The 21404-nt window shown below is 44.9% G+C and overlaps 1 protein-coding gene across 4 annotated transcripts in view; it reads right to left on the bottom strand.

Annotated features, from left to right (window-relative positions):
* eif4g1a (eukaryotic translation initiation factor 4 gamma, 1a) overlaps positions 1-18115 on the bottom strand; it is a 33498-nt gene extending 15383 nt beyond the window's left edge. The window contains exons 1-15 of one of the 4 annotated variants that reach the window (XM_072668951.1): positions 17740-18115; positions 13658-13739; positions 11075-11193; positions 9792-9872; positions 9535-9567; positions 8011-8031; positions 6215-6397; positions 4994-5093; positions 3855-3994; positions 3360-3452; positions 3176-3257; positions 2263-2864; positions 1907-2141; positions 970-1055; positions 610-796 (exon numbers count right to left, since the gene is read on the bottom strand). In XM_072668951.1, coding sequence (XP_072525052.1) covers positions 610-796; positions 970-1055; positions 1907-2141; positions 2263-2864; positions 3176-3257; positions 3360-3452; positions 3855-3994; positions 4994-5093; positions 6215-6397; positions 8011-8031; positions 9535-9567; positions 9792-9872; positions 11075-11149 — 1918 coding nt within the window. In that variant the 5' untranslated portion in view covers positions 11150-11193; positions 13658-13739; positions 17740-18115. Of the gene's footprint in view, positions 1-609; positions 797-969; positions 1056-1906; positions 2142-2262; positions 2865-3175; positions 3258-3359; positions 3453-3854; positions 3995-4632; positions 4714-4993; positions 5094-6214; positions 6398-8010; positions 8032-9534; positions 9568-9791; positions 9873-11074; positions 11194-13657; positions 13740-17739 lie in introns of those variants that run through there. The other 3 variants (XM_072668952.1, XM_072668953.1, XM_072668954.1) reach the window with 3 other exon arrangements.
* Positions 18116-21404: the final 3289 nt, after the last annotated feature.

The raw sequence follows: 21404 nt of genomic DNA, 5'->3' as shown, positions 1-21404 counted from the left end.
CATTATTCAATTTCCAAATTAAATGCAATTTCCCTTCCTGGGATCAATAAAGTATTTCTGATTCTGACTTAGTTCATCAACCAGTAAACGCTGGTTGTTCAAGCTTAATCGTATTTGGGGTAAGAGCTAAAGTACAACCTATAAACAGTGGAACTCTAAATATCAGGATTTAAAGCAGAGTATTGAGTATTTAAGTCAGAGCTGGTATCGGTACTCTGTGTCGGCAGATACTTAAAAATCTGGTATCGGAAAGGGAACAATTAGGTCTCTGTGTATCCCTAAAAATAATAATAATAATAATAATAAAATTGATGGATCAAGTTGAAAATTGCTTACTGACTGTACTTAATATGACAGAACATATAAACAAGGGCCTGGTGAGCCTTGTCCCAGGCAGACGGCCCATGGTTTAGGCAGTGTTTTAGTGGAAGACCTTCTCTCATTTGAAAAAGCACCTATACACTGGAGTAGCCAGCCTTATTAGCCTCATAGCTCCAGTGCTAAACTGAAGTTTAGCTGCTTTACCCATCACACAGGACTACATTTGTACCAAGCAATATTTCTAGCTGAATCACTTTGGAAGGGCTGGGATTTCAAGAAGCATCTCACCTTCTTTATACTGGTACTTCTGCTCCACAGCTTTAGACGCCTCAGGCTCTATATTCTCCATATCCAGCTTGTCCTCCTTCTCCTCCCACGTCTCCTCGGACTCCTCAGCAGCCGGAGCCGGAGCCGGAGCCTCTGCAGGCTGGACTGGAGCGACTACAGGTTCAGGAGCGGGTTCTTTCTTCTCAGGCTAAAGAATGAGAGACAGAACGTTCCAGAACAATTCAACACCAACCACATTAACGCACCTCTACAGTCCCTCGCTACAGGACACTGCGTTCTAGGCATCTGATCTCAGGATATACCCTTGGGTATAGCAGGGTATAGTCACTCACTCCATCACTCCTGAGAAAAGGTACAGACCTCTTTGAAGGCATCCAGGAGATCTCCCACATCTTTGTTATTCAGATCCTTTAACTTCTTTTTCTTCTTTGGCACAGTCAGGACAGCTGGAGAGAGAGAGAGAGAGAGAGAGAGGATACAGTCAGAGGCTTTCCAGAGGACAACCTGACAAACTTTACCAGAAACTTAAAGCCCACAAGTAAAGTCTTGACCTCAGGAGATCTACATGAGCTCAAAAGCACAGCTGACAACCTGAGGTGTCTAAAAAGTGCCCTATAATATTCAGGTGAGCATGGTGCTGTAGTGCTTGGAGAAACGCTGCACACACACACACACACACTACTTATTTAGTATTTGAGATATATATATATATATATATATATATATATATATATATATATATATATATATATATATATAATTATTTGTTATATGTACATATATTTACACACTATTTATACAAATAAATAAAGTGTGATTATACATACACATTCTCCCTCTCATATATATATATATATATATAAAGACAGAAGTATTGGGACACCTGCTCTTCTAAAACCAAGGGTATTACAGAGCAATGCCACAAAAAGCAGAAAGCAGGATCAAAGTAAAATATCTATAGATGTTTTTCAGTTGGAAACAGGGGGGAAAAAAACCCCACACCACTAATAATCAATAATTCCTACTGCCACACTCACACCCTGTTTAATCAAACATCAATGGAGTGCGTGAACACAAGCCCATCATTAAGACACCAATTAATGGACGGACGCACTCATTACCTTTATAAAAGGCAACCTGATCATCATCTTTATCATCCACTGACAAATCACACCAATATAGTTGATACAGAAAAATCTGATATAATTAATATAATAGAATCACCAAACTGCACTGCATTACTGCAGGATTAGCGAAGAGTTCAGACTTGACTTTCTAAAAAGATGGACGCCCTCACCTTGCATAGTCGTCTCCTCAACAGGAACCTCCTCTGCCTTCACCTCGACAACCTCCGGTACCTCCGGAGCTGCGGGGGCGCTCTCCTGCGCTGGCGGAGCCTCAGGTTCAGCTACGGGTTCGGCACTGGCCTCTGGCTTCTCCTCAGGCAGCTCTTCGGGGTCCTGTGGCAACCCGTTGGGCACTGGGACCTGCTCGGGCTGCGCGGTGGAGGATTCCGGCTCAGGTATTTCCACCTAAAAAAGGTGGGGGACACAGAAAACCACATCAGGACGACGGACCTCGAGTATCAGATGGAGTCGGTCAATATTGATCAGTGGGAACAACTGTCCCACCCAAAGCTTTCACCCCCATTACCTTTAGGGGAGCAGTGGATGTGGCCTCAAGAGGAGCTTCCTCACTGCCATTGGTTGCTGGAGCGGAAGCCTCCTCAGTGGGCATAGCAGGAGCAGCAGGAGCAGCAGCTGTAGGTGCAGGTGTAGGCGCAGGGGCGGGGGCCGGGGCGCAGACAGACACAGGCGCTGCCGTTTTGACCAATGGCTCTGGCTCCTTCTCTACCGGCGCCTCAAGTTCCACCTTCTCTGCCTTCTCCGGTGGCTGCTCCACGGGAGCTACAGGAGGCTCTTCAGGCTCCTCCTGAACCTTCTGAGGTGGAGCCTCTGGAGGAACAGGAGCATCCACACTGTCGCTCTGTTTTGGCTCTGGAAGAGCAGGACTGTCCGCTGGAGCAGGTGGAGGAGACGGAGACGCTGCAGCATCAGCGCTGACGCTCTGAGGCAGAGGAACTACAGGAACTACAGGAACCGGCGTAGCGCTCAGAGGCGGAGCAGGCTGGTGGTCCGGAGCAGCTTTAGGCTCGGCAGCAAGAGGAGCAGCGACAGCAGCTGGCTCTGGCGTCTTAGACGGAGGTGGAGGAGTCACGGAGGCTGCTGAAGGAGCCACGGGCTTTACGCGGTCATCTGAAACAGCAAAGACATGCAGTTATTCTACTGCTGTTCTGTTCTCAGGAGGACTGGTTCCCCTCAAAGTTCTTCTCCTTCTTGATCTGATGTGTTTCATAGGCTTATTTTAAAAAAGGGTCAGACCTGGAGGTCTAATAAAGCTGCTTTGTAAAGCATAAATTTATGCATATATTTTTTTAACAAATTTAACAACCATCCATTAAGAGTCCCACTCAGTGTGCAAGCATTCAGATTTACAGAGCGATCATGCTAGCTGTTGTTTTGATCAAACTAGACCTGCCAATTCTGAACACATCCTAAAAACTCACCAGGGCGGATCACGACAGCAGCCGATGGCGGTGCAGTTTCGCCGTTAGTCTGCACTGGTCCTCCCATCTCCGGGCCTACAGACTGAAAAAGACCAGAAGATTGAAAACACACACACACACGTAAGTATTTATAAAAACACTCCAGGAAAACGTAAACACACAACGCCACCAGCGGCGAGCTCACCTGAGGCGGCGTGGGCGTAGACGCAGCTCTTCCTCCAGACATGATCTCCTCTGTGATGTCTCGCCCTCCCTGATTCGGGTCTCGTATTCTGATCTGGAGGGAAGAGGCAAGAAAGTACTAATGAGGATAAAACCAAACTGTATAGATGCAAGTAGATCACAGGGAGTCATACAGGGCCAGAAACCACATGAGGAAATCTATCGGATATTACTAGTGGTTGATATGGTGGTCTTCAGAGAGGCATTAGCTTCCATTATTTGTTGAGGCTGTTCACTTGGCTCAGAAATCAAATTCTAATCATTTTAAACAATTTTAACTGCATACAAAACGTGACAGCCAGCAATTTATTAAAATCTGCTGTTTAAATACTAAAAATCGTTCTTTAAGCATTTCACAAAGTATCCATGATAATTTGTACAGATTCCCATAAAATCATCATCATATCACCCAGCCTTACATTTTAAGTGAGCTGAGCATTGAACTACTTTCCATTACCTGTTTGCGCTCCCTTTTGTGTTGTGGGGGCGGTGCTTGCTGAGGGGGCGGGGCCTGCTGCGGCTGGGCAGGGTTCATTATAACAGGTGGGGTGGCTACTTGCGGCTGGAACTGTGGCTGAGCAGGGTAATAAGCTCCAGCTGGAGGAGAGATCAGAAATACTATTATTAGGTACAATCCCAATTTAACTATAAGTTTATATACACACACACACACACACACACACACACACACACACACACACACACAGTCAATCTAAGCAAAGTCCACAATGCAGGGTTGCCCAGCGCTCATTATAAACTGTGTGTGCCAGCACCTTTAGAAACAGGGTTGTTCACCACCTGCACCACAGATTCATCCACATGCAAGTGGCAAGGTCTGATTTTGAGAGGCTTAATCGTCGGATTAAAATAATGGTGGAAATAAACTGGATCATAAACAGCTATTAGAGAGAAGCATGCACAAGACGACCCACGACTAACGACGCATGAGGCAGAGCAGTACTTCTGGCTAATTTACACTCCTGAGGCGGCGTGATGTGTGTACACTTAGCGCAATACTGGCGAACTGAACCACAAGTCTGAAGGGTTCAAATTTGAAAGGGGAATTCCACCAAATTTCAAAATGCAATGCTGCCTCATGAGCCTTTGGAGTCGAGGGTCACCGTGGAGGTCACGGCAGCAAAAAGGGCAGGTGCATGCTCCAGGAAAACAGAATTTAATGGCAAAAATAAAAATAAATAAATAAAAACACAAGCAGCCCTGCGTTCCAGACTCACCAGGGTAGCGCTGGGAGGTGAGAGGAGCGGCGTGCAGAGAGATTCGGCCGTTCTCTCGGCCCGAACCTCTCCCCCCACCCCCCCGCCTCTCCCTCGCTGCTAGAGAGGCCTCTGAACTCGGTCCAGAGGGAAAGAGAGCAAGAGAGAGACACAGAGAGAGGCCGAGAGAGAGAGAGAGAGAGAGAGAGAGAAGGAATGAGAGAAAGAGGGCAGGAAGTGAATGACAAGATACAACAGGAAGCACGTATTAAAAGCACCATGACGTTAGAGAACCAGCAGAGAGAGAACCGGCCACTGGTGAGAGATGGTAGACTGGAGAAATCTGACCTGGGGTCTGCTGTGGCTTAATATAGACTCTTACCATATGCAGAACTATAATCAGGGTTTGTCCCGGAGTAGAAGCTCGTAGCTGGGCTGGCCACAGAATACTGCTGGGCCTGGGGAACGTATGGAGTACGGTACTGCAATTCAGAGAGAAAACAAAGACGGTTAAAGGCTGAAAGAACAGAAATGAGTCACTCTCTAAACAGCAGCAGGTATCATTTAAACCTCGGTTTACCATCAGCTGAGCACTAAACGCCTGTTTACGACTCCTGTCAGGGCTCAGACGATTTAAGGGACGCACATTAAGGCTTCATTAATATTCATACAGCTGTCTGACTGCTCAGGCACTTTCATTTGTCGCATTCAAATGAGGGACCGTCTTTAAAACTGCACAACGAAGCAATCTCCACCTGTTTGTTTAACGAGACATCGTTTAGTCTGCGTTTTTCCAAATATGTCTAAACACTGTCCCAACTCCACCGCAGCAGCTAATGGACGGCTGTGCCGACAAACATCGCTCAAGAGTGATTAGGTAAGAGAGCCATCTACCCTCCAGGGGAGAGGATGGCCAATTGCGCTCTCTGACCGGCAAAGCGGCATGGCTCGGGATCAGACCTTGCGACCCGCAGCATTATCCCCAACTCCTCTTAATCCATCAGCCAAGACAATCAGCACTGTGATTTTTTTTAATTCTCTGACTGAATGTAAAAGTAAAAACAGCTAAAATTATTTAGAGTGGGGGTTTGGGGTGAAACTGGTTCTAGATAAGCTCCCCCAGTCAGAGTTGTGGTTCTACAGTGGAGGTTCTAGATAACCTCCTCCAGTCAGAGCTGTGGTTCTACAGTGGAGGTTCTAGATAAGCTCCTCCAGTCAGAGCTGTGGTTCTACAGTGGAGGTGAAGGGAAGCAGACGTCTGAAGCTCTACTAAAAGCTCCTCACAGAAAGTTCTTCACCTAATGGTGATGAAGACGCTGCCTGATGCCTGAGACACGGTTCTACCAGAGTTCTGAGAAGAGTTCGGCTCTAGAACCTGCTTTTAGAACCAGATCATTAAAATGGTGGAGGGATACATGCTGCAGGGTGTAGTGCGGCTACAGAAAGTAGTCCCTAAAGAAAACTGGATTAGATCAGATTCTCTATTCACTATTTTACCATCACATATAAAACAGTGGGCAAGTTTCTTTACAGTGAGGCAGTTTCACGCCAAACCCGACTCCGGCTGTGGAGTTCCCCTTTAAGCATCTCTATGGACCCTCACCTGTCCAGATGGGATGAAGTATGCTGGGCCCTGAGAGTTGGCGAACTGCAGCTGCTGCTGCTGGATCATCATCATCTGGGAGTTCGGAGGGTAAACATGGGCCGGCGGCACCGCCCGGGGTGTGCTGCTGGGGGGCACCCGCGGGGCACTGCTGGGCAGGTTGGGCCGATTGTGGAAATACTGCTGTAACAACAGAAGAGAAGAAAGGGCTTTTTAGGAAACTCAACTATTTTAAAGGGTCCATATGCAATATGCTTTCTTCCATGGGAAGCTGCAGGGATCCATTTAACTCCCAACAGCCAAGAACGGAACAACGTTCAGCCTCTTTCCCAACATCATATCTCCAATGGCGCAGAGAACGGGCAACAGCAGAGAGAATGGGCAGGGCTAAAGCACTACAGGCTGAGCAGGTGAGGCTAAGGAGGCCTTTTTTCGAGCCTAGTTTGCATACATGGGCCGAGGTCTAAAAGTGCAGTGCTGTAGGTCTTGGGGAAACACTGAGATAAACAAATATGATAAAGTCAAAGTGTGACCAAGTGGGACGCTCACTACCCTTTTATAATCAGGACAGATTACACAACAGACACACTGACTCAGCAAGAGCCAACGGTCCACACAGTCTGTTCAACCACAAGCGCTGCAGATCGGCTTTAACGACTCCTTTAACTTTAAAACAACCTAATAGGACAATGTGACAAAGGCCCTTAACGGTCCTGATGGTGACTTATTAATTATTAAGAATTAAGTGGTCAAATTCATTTATTAGCCATATTGTCAGGTATCCCACACCGTCACTGGGCGATGTTTAAAAGTTTTGAGAAACCCAGCAAATGAACAAACCCCACCCTTGCAGGCTACAGCAGCGGTCCTTAAACACCCACTGTTTAGAAGTGGGTGCGTCACAGAAAGGGGCACAACCAGCGCAGGGCTATGAGCCTCAGGGATAGGGACCACTGCCCGTATAGTCCATTTAAGGAAATTAAGAAATAACCAACTCATTTACATAGCCACACCTCTTCTGCCTACCAGTCTAGCCACACCCACTCATACTGTAGTTCTGCAGTTCTCACTGGAGCGCCTTTCAAATGAGGCACAGCTAATCAGAACATAGCTCCTGAACATCAGCGTGTTGACATGTGGGGATAAAAGCATGTAAAGAAAAAAATGACAAATAAAAAAACATGTAAAAATGACCATTTAAACTACGACCATGACCAAGCTGTAGACTTCATACATTATATTAATACAATAAAACTATAAATGGCTGTATAATCTACTACATCAATATCAGACACAGGCACGGTCAGTTTGCACTTGGATATAATGTGAATTTGGCAGGTTTTTTGTTAAATGGACCAATAGAAAAGCTCCAAAATGACTTAGAATATAATCTCTATCGCACATATACATAAATCCAATATCCGTGCATCCCTACTCAATACCACTGTAATATCTAGGACCCGATCAGTCTGTACAGCTGGTCACCCAAGTTTAAGGCACCCATAATCATTCAACACCTCAAAGATCAAGAGAACACTGATCCAAGATCAGGTCTCCGCCCATGTAATCTTATTCAGTGCCATTTAAAAGGCGCCCACTGATTAAAGATCAGAATTCATACTGAGAAGTTCGACCACATTATATCACAGCCATCTCCTCAGCAACGGCGCCACCATGCTGCAGGAAGGAACGACTGCAGGCACACAGAACACAGAGCGACCGTACGGAGCGCAGCGCTGCTCTGACGCCCAGACACAGAGGGAGGGAGAGACGGAGGAGGAAAGAGATGAAGTTACCTGCAGTGACCTGAATCCACCCTTCAGCCGCACCACACCAGAGGAGGGAGCGCGAGAGCGAGAGAGAGAGAGAGAGAGAGAGAGAAGGAGGCAGAAAAAGGGAGCGAGAGAGGAGGACATGAAGCAGCCGTTAATCAGTTAGCTGTTAGCAGCAGCACAAATAAAGCAGACATGAGCACAGTGTGTTGATCAGGCAATAAGAGAAGCACAGTGAGCACAAACAGGATCACCTCAGACACAGGAAGGGAAAAGTGCAGATGCTGGATCTACATGTGCATGACAACGATGGAGCTGAAAGTCATCGGCATTAACAAACTGAAGAGCTGCTGACTAATTCTTACTGGACAGTTTCCATCCACTGCGTCTGTAGCGTACACGCCGTTCTCTTACGGTAATCAAGCGTTCTCCTAAACAGTCAGAAAGCCTGCCATATGGACGGAGATGGATATGGCGGGGTTTATAAGAGTTATGGGTGAGGACAAACAGAGGGAGGGATGTAACTGTAAGAGTGGGGATAGTGCCGGGTAGGAGCATGAACGGTGGTGGGAAACGGTAGTACGGACGGTGAGGAGTGAAGGTAAAGGAACGGATGGTGCCAGAGAGAGGGGGAAGGGTATGGATAGTGAGGAGTAAGAGTATAGGTATTGATGTGACCGGTATGGGTAAGAACATGGATGGTGGCAGGTATGGGTAAGGGTAGGGGTATGGATGGTGCTGGGTACAAGTAAATGTATGGACAGTGCTGGTATGAGTAAGGGTATGGATAGTGAGAAGTAAGAGTATAGGTATTGATGGTGATTGGAATGGGTAAGGATATGGATGGTGAGTAGTAAGGGTACGGATGGCGCTGAGTATGGGCAAGGATGGTGCTGGGTACGGGTAAGGGTATGGATAGCGAGGAGTAAGAGTAAGGGTTTTGATGGCGACTGGAATGGGTAAGGATGGCGCCAGATATGGGTATGGATGGTGCTGGTATGAGTAAGGGTATGGACAGTAAGGAGTAAGAGTATAGGTATTGATGGTGCCTGGAATGGGTAAGGATATGGATGGTGAGTAGTAAGGGTACGGATGTTGCTGGGTACGGGTATGGATAGCGAGGAGTAAGAGTAAGGGTCTTGATGGGGACTGGAATGTGTAAGGATATGGATGGTGAGTAATAAGGGTATGGACAGCGCCGGATATGGGTATGGAGGGTGCTGGGTACAAGGGTATGGACAGGAAGGAGTAAGAGTATAGGTATTGATGGTGACTGGTATGGGTTATGGGATACAGATGGTATTGCAAGGGTGTAGACGGCACAGGGTATAGTTAAGGGTCTAAGGACGGATAGTAACCGTGCAGCCTCCGAGTCTAAAGGTTTTCTACCAGTTCAGGGAAACGTGCTGAAGTTGTTCACTGCAGCGGAGCAAACGATACAGACGCACTGGAATACGGACTGTAACGATGGGGCTGAAGCCTGTCCTGCTCTTATTCACACAGATCTGCATCCGAACGGAACACTAGGCTCAGTGAAAGCGTTAGTACCTGTTGATGTAAAGCACGCGGCCCTGGAGCGAACTGGCGGGACAGCAGGAGAGAGAGAGAGAGAGAGAGAGAGAGCGAGAGATCAAAAACAGAGACCAAAAGGACATCGACCCGAATGTGCACGCCCACCCAAACACTCATACACACATACACTCCCACCCACACCCTCAATCACATGAAGCAACAAGTTAGAGCAGACATTTAGCTTAGCCACAAGAAGCTCTGAAGTCTGTGTGTGTGGGTGGGGGTGTGTGTACCTGTCTGGGCTGCGGTGCAGAGTTCATTTGTGGTGGGGGTCCAAAGACAACAGAAGGGGGCTGGCCAGGGGGGAAGGCAGCCTGTCAGTAAACAAAAGAAAAATGAACAGGGGCGGTCAGAGCTGAAGACAGGCTGTTGAATCATCCGGACACATTCTATTTTTATCCCTTGTAGCACTTGATCTTGCATTAATCTCCAACTAAAATAATCTTAGTAAACTTTGCACCTAACAATTACAAATAAATAAATAAAAAGGGGAACTAAAAGAGCCCCTAAAACCAATACGCAAGGATAGATGAACAAAACCCCTAAGATAAAAATAATAAAAAGTATCATAATACATATCAACTTGCCTTTCTCAGATTTTACACTGTTTTTACACCATAACAGTTTCTCATCTTATCGCAGGGTACTGAATCGTGACCCCTGTAACGTGATCTGATACAGTTTTTTGGCCAAAACACAGGCCTAGGTTTTAACATCACTGTTAAAAGTGATTACAGTAACAATCAACACCACATGTTCAATTATTATCAGGGATGCACCAATCAGATACTAGGATCGGATATTGGTCCAGATACTAACAAAATTAGCTTGATCAGGTATCGAGCTCAACTCGATTCTCGCACCGCCGGTATTCTAGGCTTCATAACTCTGGATCAGAGCAGCCTACAGATGCGTTACACATCATAGCAAACAGCAAGTGTGGTGCCCTCAACCAGTCATCATCTCTCAGCACGCAAGCCTACTGGTCTTTCACATCAGGAAGCCCCTCTTCTGTCTCGCAGACTTCGAATTTCAGAATAAAAGTCCTGAGCCCAGACAACACTGAGTCGAGGTTCAGCACAGTTATTAATCTAGTGACCAATAATCAGACATTGGGTTCATTTGTATCTGTTAATTTGTTATAGTACGTTTTATAAAGTAAGTAAAGTAATGCCTTAAGTCTCTCCCACATGATGATGATTTATTAATTTAACAATACGCTAAGTTGATGTACCGTATCAGTATCGGAACAGAAAAAGATGGATCGGTGCATCTCTAATAATTGGCAATCTCTAATCATCTAGGCAAGTAACAATCTTAAGTAGACAATGTCATGGTCAGAGTAGCGTTTAAAAAATTATCATTTTAAAAATAAAAATAAATAAATAAATAAAAATGAACCAAAACGAAACACTGAAATTGATTGATGGAAGAATCAGAACACTATGGTTGTCTAAAGCAGTGTAATTAAAGCAGATATGTACTCTGCAGTAACTTAAGATACCTTAAGTCTCACCTGTGAGAGTCCAGGGGATGGGGCGGGGTGGGGGACAGAGGGGGGTCCGGCTATAGGCTGCGGCGGTTTATTCATTTCCCGTGGTTCTGCATGAGGGGGCCTCGGACCTGCCTGCCAAACTGAGGAATTACAGCATGAGTCAGCAAACGCCTTCACATACACACACACACACACACACACACACACACACACACACGAGAAGATACAGCGCTCAATCATTCACACTTCAGGCATTTAGCAGAAGCTCTTCAGAGCGCTGTACAATATAAAGTCAGAGTGGATCCCAAGACACACAACACTCAACTACACTACAGTGTGCCTGAACGCCCAACAAATCAAGTTAGACCAGTACAATCATAAGTAGAGGTTGACCGATATATGCAGCCGATATATTGTCCATCTAAAAAAATGAATAAAAATATCAGCATTGGTCGAGATCAGTGTTTAGTAGCACTGATTTAAAGTCAGGCACGTCTGCGGGCAGCCCGTGTTACTGCCGATAGATAGAGGGTAGAGTGAAGACGACTGAAATTAAAGCAAATTCCTTTTTATATTGTTCTGTAACATTAATATAAATTTCCTTCACTCAGAAACGAGGGGTTTTCTGCTGTTAGATTTTTAATGTCAAGAGCACTAAAATTTTTATAAAAGTTTTAATCACAGTTGGTTACTTGGACTTTTTTTTTATATAAAAATGCTGAACGTTGTGTTTGCAGCACGTTATATTTTCCAGTTTAATTGATTTTTTTATAATAATGGTTCAAGTGGTTCAGTGTTCAGTAAATGATTACGTTCAGAAACGTTGCGCATCCACTTACTATTAGTGTGACATTTTAGCATGCAAAGCAGAAAAGTCTAGATTTCAGCCCAAAAAAAAAAAAAAAAAAAAAGATAATATTGGCAGCACATAATCGGCCATTGGCTGACCCTGACCTCTAAACATTGGCATCTGTTATGGAAAAACTTATCAGTCAAGTCAGCCTTAATAAAGCACAAGACAAGTGCTGAGTAAGAGTGTGAAGACCGTGAGCAACACTACTGCTTAGACACCCAGGGGAAGCTCGTCCCACCACTTAAGCCTTGGGTAAGATACAGCACTGTCAGCAGGTTATAATCGACTGAGCTCACACTTTCCTCACTGATTACTACCAAAAATAAATAAATAAATACACGTAAATAAATTAGTTTTTAATAAAACAAATTATTATTAAAAATAAAAACACTGCGATGAACCGAACACGTCGCTCACGTTACTCAGGGGACGCAGAGTGGAGCCATCATTTGTGCCACTGGCCCAAACATGGAAACCGCTCTGGGTGAGGTCATGGGTGGGAAGACCGAGTCAGCATGGTCTATACAGACTGCAGAGGGAGCTGAAGGCCAGCCTACATACAAGACAGATGCTAGCTGGCTTCTTAATCCCTATTCGGACGGGATTAGTTTTACCAGGGGCGGTGGGGTAACGTAGTATCGGATATGGAGATGGCAGCGGCCGCTCCATTTACACACTGCGGTCACCTCCAAAAACACCCAGGCTGACTACCTACTTACAGCAATAATGACATTTTAGTGTGAAAATGAGCAGCTACATGTATATAGGCTAAAGGCTACGCTAACAATGACTGTGCACCTCTGAGGTGCCCTTTGGGTCGTCTTCTGGATTTGACTGAGGTTCATCACATGACCCGTGGTACGACCATGCATGACTAAGCGCCTCCATACTGGGGAAAACTCATAACCCCAGGTTACTTTCTCTACTTCGCAGAAATAGAGTCTGGTGATAATTACATAAGCCCACCTCCCCAAGTCCAACTAATCCCGCCCAAACAGGGCTATACACAAACTCCCCTTCCACCTTAAATAGGTCCTGCCGTTGCACACAGGTACTCACACCAGGATGCAGCTGCTGCATCATAATCATCATCATTTAAGGTGGAACACAAAATTAAAACAGCCTAAAAAACTGCATGTTTCATTCTCAATTTTCATTGGCTACTGGCAGAACCCATTCAGATTGAGTCGCTGATCAGGATACACTACTAGACTACACTCAGAACCAGACGCCTGATCTGAAAAGCAATCGGAGGCCCCTCAGAAATCTGCTGGAGACTAGAGCCAGCCAGCCCAGACTCAAGACTAAGACCCTGGGCTTTAGGAGCCACGACAAGGGCAGGAAAAGGTCTAGACGCTCGTCTTCTGTGCACCTTTAAGAAAGGCGGGTCGAGCGGAGCTGTACTTTGATCATAAAGGGCTCTTGGCACAGATTCGTTTTTGACCACTGCCATCAAGTCTGGAGGGGCTGGACCATGCTTTGCTTTCTAGGCAAGCGTCAGAGTTCTGAATGTGATGCGGGCAGCAGCTACAGGAGGCCGCCGAAGAGGACGCAGCGGAGGAGCTGAACAGCTCTGGATCAGCTGAAGGAGCCTGATGGTACGTATATAAGAAATCAGCTGGATGGGAGTTAATGACAAGAGACTGAACAAGCACTCATCTCAGGAAGGTCTACCATGCTAATAACAACTGACTGTAGAGAGAAAGGGTTATGGGACGCTAAAAAAGGGACGAGCGCCGTGTCTGCAGTACCTCTGAATCCGTTCTGTAAATCTCAGGCTCTTAGCAGACTCTGGGTCAGCTTCTTCTGTAGTGTGCCCTCTCTTCAAACCACCTGGGGAGGGAGGAAGGGAGCACAGGTAAATTCACCAGCAACACCTTTAAACTCACAGGACAAAAACACTTAAAGCGACAGTCTGGGGTTTAATAAATAAAAAAATCTAAAATATGATCAATCGCTGATCTACAACAGGAGTTGCTAGGCTAACATTGCTAACAAACACTGGACTGCTACTTAGAATCTCAATACACTAATCAGATCAATCAACTGAGTGAAATTAGAGTTAATTTTAATAATAATTAATAATAAATCAATGGAACAGTGAAGTCAGACCCGATGTGTGTGTGTTATTTTTATGATCGTGATAATAGAATACAGCAATTAACCCATAGTTAAAAAGGCAACTAACTTAAAATAGACATTAGAATTGCAATATTAAAAAAAAAACTTTAGCAACCCAAGCCAACATACCAGCTCAGAAACTAACGTGAACACAATGGCCAAGACAGAGGTCTGCAAGCTTAGTAACCATGACTGGCCTAGGTATAATCATAATACTCGAGACGTACTACCCCACGCTACACTGTATTTCTCATGGTACAGCCCCACTTGGCCTTGTGTGTCTATTAGTGTTCACTCACTACAATACCCAGCAGGCCTGACGTCAACACGACAGTGATCCAGGATTTCTATTGGCCCATTCACCACCTTCACACAACATTAAATAGAATTAAAGACTGGAGTTTAAATAAGACTAACGGTGCAATTAGCTGCTGCAAGTCCGACTGCAGCGTGTGGCAGCGAGGGCGGGGGTCCGCTGTCCCTTCTGATAACAGGACAAACCCCACCCTCAACACTAAAGGCAGACTAACACCCACATCCCATCTGCATAATTTCTAAAAGTTTGTGGACACCCCTTCTAATACATGATGCACAGATGTGTCTAGTCACTGTAGAGGAGAAGTACTGCCAATAGAATAGGACTCAAGACCCTACTGGCACCATGCTGCCAAATAATGCCAGGTGTGGGCTAGTAGAGGGTTATAACACCCCCCAGCATTGAGCTGCGGATAAACGGTGTTCTCTGGAGTGATGGTGGTGAAGCTCCATCTAGTACTTTTGGGATGAGCTGGCTGAAGGCAATCAAATCCTCACAGCAATGCTCCTCCTCCAAAATCTAGTAGAAAGTCTTCTTCTCTGGACAGTAGAGAAAGTTACTCCAACAGAAGCAGGATCAGCTCTTTAATCCCATTGATTTCAAAAGAAACAAGGAATAAGCAGGTGTCCCAATACTTTTGTCCTCAGTGCATTTATCAATAGAGAGAAACTGACTAGAACAGCATGTGAAACTGAACAGCCTGTTCACTGATTAACACATTCTCCTCCCGTCAGCGACCTGATGAGGGTCAGTGTGGACGGCAGCTGGGCGGCTGGGGGCAGGAGCCGAGTGTTTGAGACTGAAAGGCCATGGATAGTCAAGAACCGTCTGCCCTCATGACCCCCAACACAAAGGAAAAGTGGCTAGCTCTCAGCTCAGAGCTTTCTGATCCCGACAGATGGCCAACCAACTCCTTCTGAAGAGCCTCAGAGGCCCTGTGGAGCGGCACTCCATCAGAAGAGCCTGTCGGAACAAAACCTCGTATCTCAGATTGGTAATTCTACCTGGGAGAAGGGCTAGACGCCAGGGTGTAGCTCTGGAGCCTCGTGACCGTGTGTCACTGTATAAAGGGAGCACCATGCTGCCCTGGGTGTTGGATGCACTGCGATAGCTTCTGGGTGAGCGTGTGCAGCAGGGTTGCGCAATACTGTTTCCAGCATCACTGATAAACCATAAATAGTTCAACTATAAATTGGTGAGAAATGCTCGGTTCTAGATAAGCTCTCCCAGTCAGAGCTGTGGTTCTACAGTGGAGGTTCTAGATAAGCTCCCCCAGTCAGAGCTGTGGTTCTACAGTGGAGGTGAAGGGAAGCAGACGTCTGAAGCTCTACTAAAAGCTCCTCACAGAAAGTTCTTCACCTAATGGTGATGAAGACGCTGCCTGATGCCTGAGACACGGTTCTACCAGAGTTCTGAGAAGAGTTCGGCTCTAGAACCTGCTTTTAAAATCAGATCATTAAAATGGTGGAGGGATACATGCTGCAGGGTGTAGTGCAGCTACAGAAAGTAGTCCCTAAAGAGAACTGCATTAGTTCAGATTCTCTATTCACTATTTTACCTTCATCATCATCATCATCATCATCATCATCATTCCATATAAAACTCAGAAGACTCGTGTAGCTGCACTGGTGGGTTTGGGTAGGAGGTAAATTATGGGCTGTATCTGTGTTGTAGTCATGGCGACCGACGCCCGCTTCCATTCACCTCCACTGTGAAAAAGTCAGAGGGGGTCAGTTTCTCTACAGTGAAGCTCAGAATCCACCGAATCAACATTACGAGACCCAACAACCAGCCAAAGGAGAACAGCGGTTACCCCTGGTGGCATCGTCAGATCTTCACCCAGCGTGACTCTCCAGAACTCAGCCCAACCATCCATCCACCCCATCCCCCTAAACCCATACCCCAACAATCCCACCATGTAAACCCATCAACAGACACCCAATCTCACACAGTGCTGTTCACTCACACTGCATGTCCAAATGTTTGTGGACGCCCCTTCTAATGAATGCATTCAGCTACTTTAAGCTGCACCCATTGCTGACACAGATGTGCAAATGCACACACACAGCTTGTCTAGTCCCTGTAGAGAAGAAGTACTGCCAATAGAATAGGACCCTCTGGAGCAGATCAATATCATGACCCTATTGGCTCCATGCTGCCTAATGCCAGGCGTGAGCTAGAGGGGTATAAAGCCCCCCAGCATTGAGGAGTACCAGTACCACCATCATCATCATGACCTTACTAGCGAACACTCTTGGTGCTGAATGCAATCAAATCCTCACAGCAATGCTCCTCCAGAATCTAGTCTTCTCTGGACAGTAGAGATTTCTTAGTTACTATTTCAGAAGGGCAGGTGTCCCAATACTTTTGTCCATATAGTGTACTCACTCAAACAGTGGAACCTGGAGAAATTAGGCTGCTCTCACACACACACACACACACACACACACACACACCTTTCCTGTTAGCATTAGCAGCTCGTGGCCATATGGCAGCTCGTGCGCTGCATTTTAGAGGAACCTCGCTCGTTCACCGCAAATCCTCGCAAGTCCAACCATTTAGAACTTAAACTAAATCCTAAACCACGACCTTAAACACCACGGATCATTTATCTTCACTAATATTTCATCAATCAATCAATTATTAAATGATCAAATCTACTGAGGCCTGCTAACCAGGCCCGCGAGCGGCAGCTAGCAGCTAGTCAATGACCCTCAGCGTTTCTCGCCGGTAAAACACCAAAATAAAAGCACAAATACTGAAGAAATAAATAACAAACAATTCAGAAATCGATTATTTATCAATGTATTTGTTGTAATATTGGATTCCCGGCTTTAACTGCGCGGCCTGAGCAGCTACCCGAACAAATTACAGCATTTTAAGAGTTTCAGAAAAATCCCGAACAAAGTGAGTCGATTCACAAACGCATGAAACGCAGAGACAGTTTTACATAATAAAAGTCCCGCTGGGTCTGTGGCTCATTTTATTTGCCAATAACTGAAATCAATAACTGCCCCAAGCTTAATAATCAAACAATCAGCACTGATTCTGAATTTAAGAATAAAATGCACAATAAAATAAATCAATCCAACGCAAATAAAAGCCTTAAAAGCCAAACCGACATTAATAAACAAGTAAATAAGTTAAAATAACTTCAAGGACGTGGAGAGGGAGAGGAGCGGGCAGAAAACCGAGCTGAATTAGGCTGAATTCTGATGATCTGATGGATTAAAGCAGTTAAATGGGAATGAATGAGGTTCAGCTGTGAGTTTTTGTGTGTTTTTCAGCTGCAGGAGGAGAAGCTGCTGAGCTCAGGCCCAGCCTGGCCCTCATGGTTCTGGATCAGCTTTAGCTTTAGCAGCATTAGCAGAGGCGTCCGGGATTAACGCTACTCACCGTCGTGCGCGGAAACTTCAGGGCTTTATAAAGTGAGAATCGCGTCTGTTCCGAGCTTAACTTTCAGCTTTTAAAGCAAAAAGCGAAACCTCGTCTTCGGGTCCCGGTGAGAGTGGCGGCGAGGCGCGGGGAGGTGCTGTCCAGCTGCGGTCACTCTGCTGTTAAATCCCCTCCATCAGAGGTTTATAAAGTGACAATTTTGCAGCAAAACTGAAGAAATGTCGGTTCGGGAGAGACTACACGCTCGCCGAGAATCCGCAGGCTGAGCCGCGGGGCTGCAGGTCCATGTTTAAGGCGCGGATGGTGGCGGATTTTTACCGGTTTTGTGGAGCGGCGTTTCGGTGCTGCGCCGCGGAGCGACACCCGGTACACAGCGCTCCCCCGCGGCGTGATAAAAACACTGCAGCCGGCAAACTCTGCACCCCTAGGACCCAGAGGTCAGGGGCGGCCGAAGAGAACGCCGGCTCTTTACACACACATTATTATTTGTTATTTATTATATATTCTCATTATTGTTGTTGTTGTTGTTGTTGTTGTTGTAGACCTCTACTTGTCTTTGTCAATATGGCATATGGCGTTTTTTGAATTCATCATCGTCCTCTTGTAATAAGACAGCTGTAAAATCTGGAATATTTGCTCTAATTCTGTTTTTTGATTGATTTCTCTGTGAGTTTTACTTTTCTTCTGTTTGTTGTTTTCACTTGTTTGTTTGTTTGTTTGTTTGTTTGTTTCTTTTCTCCATTCTCCACCAAAACTGTATTTATTTGTAATCATATAATCAGAAGAATTTCATTATGCTCTGATCTGAGCTAATAAAAGAATAATATAATGACTTGTTTTTGCTATGATTGTTGTACGTGCTTCAGATTCAATGGAAAATTATTACTATTATTATTATTATTACTATTATTATTATTATTATTATTTATTAGGTATTATTTTATTTAACATGCCTTTCCATTCCCAGTACTCCCGGAAGAAGGCCAGTATTCCCAGTTTATCTACTCAGTCCTTCATTAAAGTGAAGGAGGTGAGCTGCTGTTCACAGAGAAGATCATCACCCAGACCTGTGCTCTTCTAACCAACATCTCAACTTTACTGACCAACAGCACACTCTGACCACTGACTTTATGTTTATTTGGGTTTATTCTAATGTTATATAGAGTTAATTACAGGTAGACACTCTCACTGACCACTGACTTTATGTTTATTAGGGTTTATTCTAATGTTATATAGAGTTAATTACAGGTAGACACTCTCACTGACCGCTGACTTTCTGTTTATTTGGGTTTATTCTAATGTTATATAGAGTTAATTACAGGTAGACACTCTCACTGACCACTGACTTTATGTTTATTTGGGTTTATTCTAATGTTATATAGAGTTAATTACAGGTAGACACTCTCACTGACCACTGACTTTATGTTTATTAGGGTTTATTCTAATGTTATATAGAGTTAATTACAGGTAGACACTCTCACTGACCACTGACTTTATGTTTATTAGGGTTTATTCTAATGTTATATAGAGTTAATTACAGGTAGACACTCTCACTGACCGCTGACTTTCTGTTTATTTGGGTTTATTCTAATGTTATATAGAGTTAATTACAGGTAGACACTCTCACTGACCACTGACTTTATGTTTATTTGGGTTTATTCTAATGTTATATAGAGTTAATTACAGGTAGACACTCTCACTGACCGCTGACTTTCTGTTTATTTGGGTTTATTCTAATGTTATATAGAGTTAATTACAGGTAGACACTCTCACTGACCGCTGACTTTATGTTTATTTGGGTTTATTCTAATGTTATATAGAGTTAATTACAGGTAGACACTCTCACTGACCGCTGACTTTATGTTTATTTGGGTTTATTCTAATGTTATATAGAGTTAATTACAGGTAGACACTTACTATGTTTATTTGGGTTTATTGGGTTTAATGCTGTTTTAAAATCAGTTGATTTAATAATATTTAGGGGATATTTTAGGCTGAGTAGTGAAGGTGTATATAAAAATATAAAAATAAAAGTCCTCTGGTTTTACCTGCGGTTATTAGAGTAACAGTCTTAACACAGAGCTGCTGGATTAATAAAGAGTGCAGGACAGGAAGCTCTGGGGGTGCAGGATTTATCCAACGCGATTTATAGCACACCACCGAGCAGGAGTGTATCCGGGTTACCCTGCTCGGCGCTGACATTTTTATCACATGCTGCGGTGGCGCTGGCAGGCAAAATAAAAGTCTCCGTCAGAATTCCAGTCAGAGGACTCTCATCAAAACCAGGACCAGCGGACAGCTGAGACCATTAACCACAGAGTCCTGCTTTTTATACAAAATCATCCAACACAAAACACACGTTTATACGCCTTCTGTCCCGGTACTGTCCACATTTCAGCAATGAAGACATGGGGTGCTAAGTGTCCACAAATTTGAAAAACAATTACAAATATATTTTGACTAAATATAAAAATTTCCATTTTAACTGATCTGACTGGATCACTGCGATCACTGCAGTACATTTTGTAAAGGCACTAAAAGCTAAAAACAACAAGCAGCTAAATTCTGAGGATTTATCTGAAGAAGACAGATAAATAGATGGAGGTGGATAAATGTAAAAAAAAAAGTAAGCATTTTGTTTTTATTATTGTGTTTAGTAATGTCTAAGCTTGGAGGTTTCTTTTGTATTATTAGTCTATTCTAACTAGCTGAGGTTTTTCTTGGGTAAATAGCAAAGCACTTTGTAAGTCGCTCTGGATAAGAGCGTCTGCTAAATGCCGTAAATGTAATGTAAATGTTTTCTTTAACAATTAGAATATACAGGATGTACAATCCTATGCCCAGTCCTAGGCTCAGCGGTTAGAGCGCCGGGATGTCGATAACAGGGTTGTGGGTTCGATTCCCGGGCTCGGCAAGCTGCCACTGTTGGGCCCTTGAGCAAGGCCCTTTACCCTCTCTGCTCCCCGGGGCTGGAGTTGGCTGCCCACCACTCTGGGTGTGTGTGTGTACTCACTGCCCCTAACACGTGTGTGTGTGAGTGTGTGTGTTCACTACCAGATGGGTTAAATGCGGAGGACACATTTGGCTGTACAGTGACAAATACGTGCACCTTTTGTACCTTTATCTGTGGTACTGCACACTGTACTTGTTAACTGACTGATGTAGGTGAAGCAGTTCCGTTGCCAGACTTTTATTTTGTAATTTCCAGGCTCGCTCTTAGATCATGTGGCTTATTTTAATCATCCTAGCTTTAGCTGGGCCTCTGATTCACCTGCAGACCTGAACACAGCTCCGACAACAGAGCCGAGTCCTCTCTCTGAAGCCAGTTTCTCTGATTTAAAGCCTCTTCTGATGACGTATCGTCAAGGTGGGAGAAACCTTATGGCTCGATTCTCAGCTGGTCTTTGATGGTCGAGCTGGTTGAGAGGCTGGTCCTTCAGAAGAAACCGTTCCCTGTACTGGTATGCTAGCTGGTTAACCAGCTGTTGACTAGCTTAGTGTGTGTCGCATTTTGGTCTTACTGGTCAACCAGCTTGGTGATGCTGGTCTTGCTGGTCAACCAACCTCCAGAGCGACTTACCCTTAATACCCTTATCTAGTTTCTACAGACTAGAGTCCAGAAGCTCCTCTAATCTTAGACTCTCCCATGGCCTGGCATGAACCCC

Source organism: Salminus brasiliensis, chromosome 23, assembly GCF_030463535.1.
Source record: "Salminus brasiliensis chromosome 23, fSalBra1.hap2, whole genome shotgun sequence".
NCBI lineage: Eukaryota > Metazoa > Chordata > Actinopteri > Characiformes > Bryconidae > Salminus > Salminus brasiliensis.
Note: the sequence above shows the minus strand (reverse complement) of the source record. Positions and strands in the feature narration are given on the sequence as shown.